The sequence below is a fragment of the Triticum aestivum genome, chromosome 1A (assembly GCF_018294505.1).
Source record: "Triticum aestivum cultivar Chinese Spring chromosome 1A, IWGSC CS RefSeq v2.1, whole genome shotgun sequence".
Lineage (NCBI taxonomy): Eukaryota > Viridiplantae > Streptophyta > Magnoliopsida > Poales > Poaceae > Triticum > Triticum aestivum.
This window is the reverse complement of record NC_057794.1, coordinates 15,643,701-15,650,498: the sequence shown is the minus strand read 5'-3', so window position 1 is coordinate 15,650,498 and position 6,798 is coordinate 15,643,701. Positions and strand designations below refer to the sequence as shown.

The window sequence follows — 6,798 nt, the reverse complement described above, 5'->3', positions numbered from 1 at the left end:
AGAGCTGCTGACACGTGGATGTCTTTTGGTCCCAGTTGGTGCTACCAACCGGGACTAAAGGCCCTCCTGCCTGGGCTCGCCGCAGTGGCCACGTGGAGCACCTTCTGTCCTGATTCGTAAGCGAACCGGGACTAAAAGTTTTGGGCTTTAGTCCCGACCCTTTAGTCCCGGTTCCAGAACCGGGACTCATGGGCCTCTGGAACCGGGACAAATGAGCCGTTTTCCACTAGTGGTATTCATGTCAAACAAATAAAATATATAATTGTGTGTATTCATGTCAAACAGATAAAATATAGTGCCTATTCATGTCAAAATCATGGGATGCAACCGTATGGTCATTAATTCCAACAATATGGAAGTAATTGACATAATGAAGAATGGAGGACATTCAACAGGAGCGACGACGGCGGTGTTTGATGATTGTTATTTTATGGCGTGCGATTTTCCACTTATTAGATTTGAACATTGTAATAGGGAAGTGGGTGATTCTTTTGTTTTTTTAAACAAAACATTACCTTTATTTATTAGAAATAATGGTTACATCGTCAGTAAGGAGATTTACAATATCATTCATAGGCTCCTCAGACCAATCCCTAGTCTCAGAAAATTTCAAAATATAGTGCGTATTCATGTCAAACAAATAAAATATATAATTGTTAAGGTTACTCTGCATAAGCACTGAAGAAAACTTAACGACTGTCACTGTAAAACAATAAAATAAATAAGAAACGATACCTCTCTGGAAGAAAAGATTACATGTATGGATATGCAACTCTAAAATTTCTGAAAAGTCATTGCCAGATGTAGGTGCAACAACGTTGTGAGCACCATACAAGCAGCTATCGTGAATGGTCCCAGAAAAACGAAATATTTAAATGCTATACTTCCAAAACTGAACATCAATCTCTAACAAGGCATAGTCAGCCGACGGAGACACACGGTGTCTCATGTTTGACCATCAGCCAGCCATGTCTTTCTTTTTTCCGTTCGTATTTCTCTCTTCCTTGCTGACAGGTGGGACCCATTATCTGACAAGGTGAGAGCAACCAGAAGAAACCAAACAGTAAACGGAACTACTTGACGGACGATTTTGTGTTGAACGATGCATGCACGATAGCTGATCCAAGCGCTTACGGCTGCTCAGACTTGCCAGTGGATGGTCTGTGATGTAGTGTCGTCCACATTTCGGCTGCAAGCGTCGTGTGTGTAGCACTGCTCAACAGTAAAAGTGTGCTTAAATGGAGGTATAAACTGAGAGTTTTCCTCCATCGTAAACCAAAAACTTAAGGGTAAAAAGTGGAATTAAATCTAGATTTTATCACATAGCAGACGTGCGTGGTTAATTAGCAATCTCTGGATATTCAAAAAGTAGATTTAATTGAGTTAATAAAAAGTAGACTTAATTCCCACATATGTACTCTAGCTAGGCATGGCTTATTATATTTCCTTGGAAGGTGTAGCAATTCTTAAGGTCACTCTGCATATGCACTGAATAAAACTTGACAACTGTCACTGTAAGCAAATAAATAAATAAATAAATAAAAACAATACCTCTCTGAAAGAAAAGATTGTATCTATGGATATGCTGCTACTCTAGAATTTCTGATAGCCATTGCCAGATTTAGGTGCAATGACGTTGACAACACCATACCAGTGGCTACTGTGAATGGTCCCAGAAAAACAAAATTATTGACCCGCAAAAAAAAATTTATTTAAGTGCTACTTCATTGTTAGTACACACGTGTTGCAGATTCCATCAAACTTGTATCAGCCTAGCTTCCTCCAAGCAAAGCCATGGCCTTCATACAGGCTATTCATATGAATCCAGGACAAGGCGAAACAAGCTATGCATGCAACTCCAGTTTTCAGGTGGCATCTTACCTTCTCTATCGATTAATTGGGTGATTCCGATGACATTTTCTTTGACATTTTGCTTCCAAAACTGAACTTGTTCATGATATATGCAGCTTATATTACTTAGAATTCAAAGGAGAAGAGCACCCCTAGATAAGAAATCCATGCAAAAAAGAACCAAGAAAAAGAAACCTAGATAAGAAATCAGGATGGATATGATTGGGTAAACTATTGGTTGTATGTGGCACGTGGATCTTTGGGTCTCAGGTGCCAATGCAATCAAATTGTTTTTTCTTTTCCGACAAAATTAGTCAAAAATTGCTGAAACTTCTTGGAAACAAGAAGGCTATAGTGTTATACTCGTGTGAAAAGTTTTGCGAACAAATGACTTCCATGGTATTCTAGGTGAATTATTTCTTGCCACTGTATAGAGATTACTATTCACACTTTTTTGAACTCGCGATTTGTTTTTTTATGTCCTAGAGTCCACCGAAGTCACTCCTTCATGGAACTTTTATACGAGTATAACACTAGATCAAGTTTGTTTCCAAAATGTTTCAGGATGTTTTGACATTTATTACAATTTCCAAATGATTATTTTCAAATCAGTTTCAATGGGACCGGAGACCCATTCGGTATTTCCTCTGTATGTCCTTTTGCAGCTCGTTGCATTTGTTATTGGATAGTAAACTCTTTTCCTCTCTGCATCATGAGTGAATTAAACAACATGAAAGGAGAAAAGAAATGTCTTCACGACAAAACAAATTTGTTTCTTGATAGTACTTGTGTGCTGATGAAAAGTCATTGGAAACTAGTACTATGGAGAATTTTGAAATTGCAGATAAAAGGAATATGCAATCTACTGAGCGAAGGAGCTAATTAGCACACCATTTAACAAAAATGTTAGACTAGGTTTTCTAAAGGACCACAGCCTGATTGCAGAATGCTGGGCAGAAGAGGATGAAGCCTCTAATAGAGGCGGCCATCACTGACTTATGCAGCAACACCAACACCTTGTTGCATGGAAAGATGATGATCATGGACGCGGGCTGCTCCTCTGGCCCAAATGCGCTAGCACTCATATCACCTGCCATCGACGCCATCCACAACCACTGCCTTCAGATAAACCAGCCACCGCCAGAAGTGTGTGTGCTACTAAACGACTTGCCTGACAACGACTTCAACACGGTGGTGAAGAGCTTGGTCACGCTCCGTCAAAGCAAGAAGACTATTGTTGTGACTGGTGTCGCGCCGGGGTCGTTTTACGAGCGACTGTTCACTAGTGACTCCTTGCATCTTGTCTGCTCGTCCAACAGCTTGCATTGGCTCTCAAAGGTGTGAGCTCGATAAATTGATCCAATTGAATTAATTGTGAGTATCGTAAGCAAAATCTTACCTTTACACAGGCTCCTGAAGATCTAACAAGGAACCACATCCCAGCATTCGACATTGATGAACATGCTAGGCGTGAAAGGCTCCCTATGGTCCGCGAGGCCTATGCACAACAATTCAGGAAAGATTTCTCACTTTTCTTGGAGCTGAGAGCCAAGGAATTGGTCTCAGGAGGCCGAATGGTTATTTCCCTGGTAGGGACGCGTTCTAACGCAATTGCCTCCAAATTCATTCTTTTCCCGGGAATTGTAGCTCAGATCCTAAGTGTCCTGGTCGCAGAGGTACATTTCTAGCATAACACCTTTTTCTCTTGCAATCCAGCATGCCATTATCTCAACGCATGGTCTATGATATGATTGGCAGGGTGTGATCGACAAAGCAAAGTTTGATTCTTTCTATGTGCCGTTGTATGGACCTTCCAGCGAAGAGCTGAGGGAGATCATCGAGGCAGAAGGCTCTTTTTCGATCAGGGAGATGCGCGTGCACGACCCTAGAATAGACATGACCACCACCCTGAGCACCCCAGCCAGGTTTGTGAACAATCTAAGAGCCTTATTTGAGCCGATAATAGTCCAGCATTTCGGAAAGGTTATGGATGAATTTGCGATGGCCGCGGAGCTGTATTGGAGCCTAGATGCGAGCTTGCAAGAGGAGCGTGCCAGAACATCTCGAACTATGCTGGCTGTATCCCTCGCAAAGGCATGATGATGGGGCATAAGTGCCTGAACATACATTTGGTGAGATCGTACTATTGCTTACTTTGAGGCAACACCATGTGCCCACTTAGTTGTGTGAACTATATATCATTGTGTGATGTATGGCCTGCAAAAATCCGCCTGGCATTTGTGTTACATATTTGTTTTGGTGCAGCCGGAAGATCAAACTAATTATGTCTCTAATGACCCTAGGTAAAAGTAGTTTTATTGTAAAAAGTTAATCATGCATTAGAGACAGTGAAAATTCAAAGAGATCATTATGTCTTGGAACAAAAGGGATTGCTAGTTTTTTTTTCTTAACGGGTATTTTGTGTCTTTCTTCATCAATTCTTAACCCTAGTTCCTTCGACACTATATTCATGAACATGGTAAAGGCACACAGAAATCCTTGGTTAACACAATGCTAGCTGTAGATTAATCACACAAAATTATGCAGTAAATAGGTTACCTATATATGCATGACTTTGATCAACATTCGCCCTTGCGCTTCTTCTTATAGTAGCTGGCAAGCCAGTAGAGTGGGAGTGATTTGGCTGTGTGATCCAGAAGAAACTTAGGCATGATCATCTACCTCTTCTTCAGTAACCCAGTTGATGGCTTAAAATCACCCTCTGGTTGGGAAACCCAGTTACAGATGTGCGCAAGCTAGAGCCGGAGAACAAAATGAATGCCCCGCTTGAGAGAATCTGCTTTCCACCAATTGTTACGGAGAAGAAAGGAGCCAGAGAACCAAGCTTCTTGATCAGATGGCTGACAGTTGGGAGTGTGAACATTTCAATATCTAACCAGATGTGATGGATACAAGGAGAAGGACGAATTGAAACAGAGCGTTTTGCTGGGACTTCGTGATTTAACAGCCAGTGCTCCAAGCTCTTCCGAAAATCAGGTTCAACTTGCTAGGATACTGGGATCTGATTCCATTGTCAGCCAGAACAAAACATAGAAACAGGGAACCAAAGTATACTGGCTACATATTTAGTATTAAGAAGATCACCAGGTAATCTAAGAAAAAAGAACTTGATAAAGGGACAAGTCAATTCTTCAGTTCATTCAGCACAGAAGGATATTCAAACAAGTACTAGTAGACATTTCATGCAACCATGAAACAAGCTTCTTGATCATAACTTGTATACATCAAAAAGAAAATATAGCCGGATCATAGTGGACCCAGCCGGTCACAGCAAAGAGAAAACATGGCTGGCAGTCTAAAGGGGAACACAATCTGGACCTGAGCCTAACCATGGTAAATCTTTCTTCTGCTCGTCACTACAAGTTCCATTTCCCATCATATATTAAGGTCGACCATCAGATGAAGCTTTGATTCATTAACACAGCTAGCAGTTAAAGTGAAATGATTTATTTAATTCCAAATGATGCAACTGGTGGTCAGAAGAAAACCACATGTTGGCCAGTGAACTCCTAAAGAATATAAGACAACACTCCTCTGCAGATGGTGATTGTACTCATAGACTGGCATTTTACTTGGCGGATGGCCTCAAGGCATGCTTGGCTGGTATGGAGAGGCGAACAAGTACTGCATACTGGTTAGGGGGTTACAGCCTTTTTCTAGCATCTTGCCCTTTCAACATGGGTCATACTACTTTACCAACCAAATTATTCTTGATGTCTCACAAAGGCAACCAAGGGTGCACCCCGTCGATTTTGGCATTGGCTTCGGCATCCAGTGGCCATTAATGATTCAGAGGTTTGGATAGAAACAAGAGGGAGTCCCTAAGCTTCGGATCACAGGTATAGACGTTCCCCAGCCAGGTTTACACCCCTGTGGAATGATCGAGGAGACAGGGAAGTGGTTGGCTGATTATGCACACATGTTGAAGTTGCCTTTTCAGTACCAGGGGGCATTGCCGCTTCAAGATGGGAGATCATTAAATTGAGGATCTGAACATTGACGAGGACAAAATTCAGATAATCAACTGCATGTTCCGGATGAAGAATCACAGTCACGAACCGAAGCCGTAAATAGTGCAAGGGATAAGGTGCTGAAAATTATGAGGAGGATGAACCCAAGAATTTTTATCTCTGGCACCGTGAATTGGCTACGCGGTTCTCCCTTCTTCATACAACGGTTCAAGGAGGTTATGTTCCATTACACTTCAATGTTTGACATGCTTGATGCAAATGTTCCATGGGACAATAAAGAAACAAAGATGATTGAGAGGATCCTATTCGGGCAGGAGCCACTTAACATCATAGCATGTGAGAGTGCGGAAAGAACTGAGAGGCCAGGAAGTTAAAGGCAGTGGCAAGCAAGGTGCCTCAAGGCTGTGTTCCAGCCGCTTCCTGTCGATCCAGCCATCTTAAAGAACATAGTATAAATGAAGAACTCACTTTCTATAAGGAATTCTTTGCTGTTGAAGATTGCGATTGGCTGCTATAAGGATGGAAAGGGGGAGTACTTTATGCTATATCTAAATGGAAACCTAATGAAACATATGATGATGATGTATATTACGCGACGACTTGGGAGACACTTTGAGTCTTCATAGTGCCGAACTTGAGTGAGAAGGATGGACGCGCGCCAGCCCACCCCCGGCGTCTGCGCCGCCACGCCCTTCGCCGGCGACCTGCCGTCCGCCCCGGCTCTCTCCGCGGCCCCTCCGGCGGCGGTGCCCCGGCCCCTCACGCCCTCCCTCCCGCCCTCCCCCGCTCCTCGCGCGGTCGGCGTTCGGTGGGCGGATGTGGCTGCGGAGGAGGATCTCGCGGACGCCGTCGCAGCTGCGGCCGACGCTCTCCTTCCTCCCAGGCGTTTCGGTGACCGATTGGCGGAGGCCGTCGCCACGGCTCCTCTCGCGGCTCCTCTGGCCGGGGATGTGAT

The 6,798-nt window shown here is 43.2% G+C and overlaps 1 protein-coding gene across 1 annotated transcript; it reads left to right on the top strand.

Annotated features, from left to right (window-relative positions):
• Positions 1–1,718: 1,718 nt before the first annotated feature.
• LOC123186750 (probable jasmonic acid carboxyl methyltransferase 2) lies at positions 1,719–4,168 on the top strand. Its single transcript, XM_044598460.1, has 4 exons — positions 1,719–1,869; positions 2,797–3,189; positions 3,261–3,527; positions 3,610–4,168. The coding sequence occupies exons 1-4, from the start codon at positions 1,795–1,797 to the stop codon at positions 3,949–3,951; spliced, it is 1,077 nt and encodes a 358-aa protein (XP_044454395.1). The 5' UTR covers positions 1,719–1,794; the 3' UTR covers positions 3,952–4,168.
• The last annotated feature ends 2,630 nt before the right edge of the window (positions 4,169–6,798 follow it).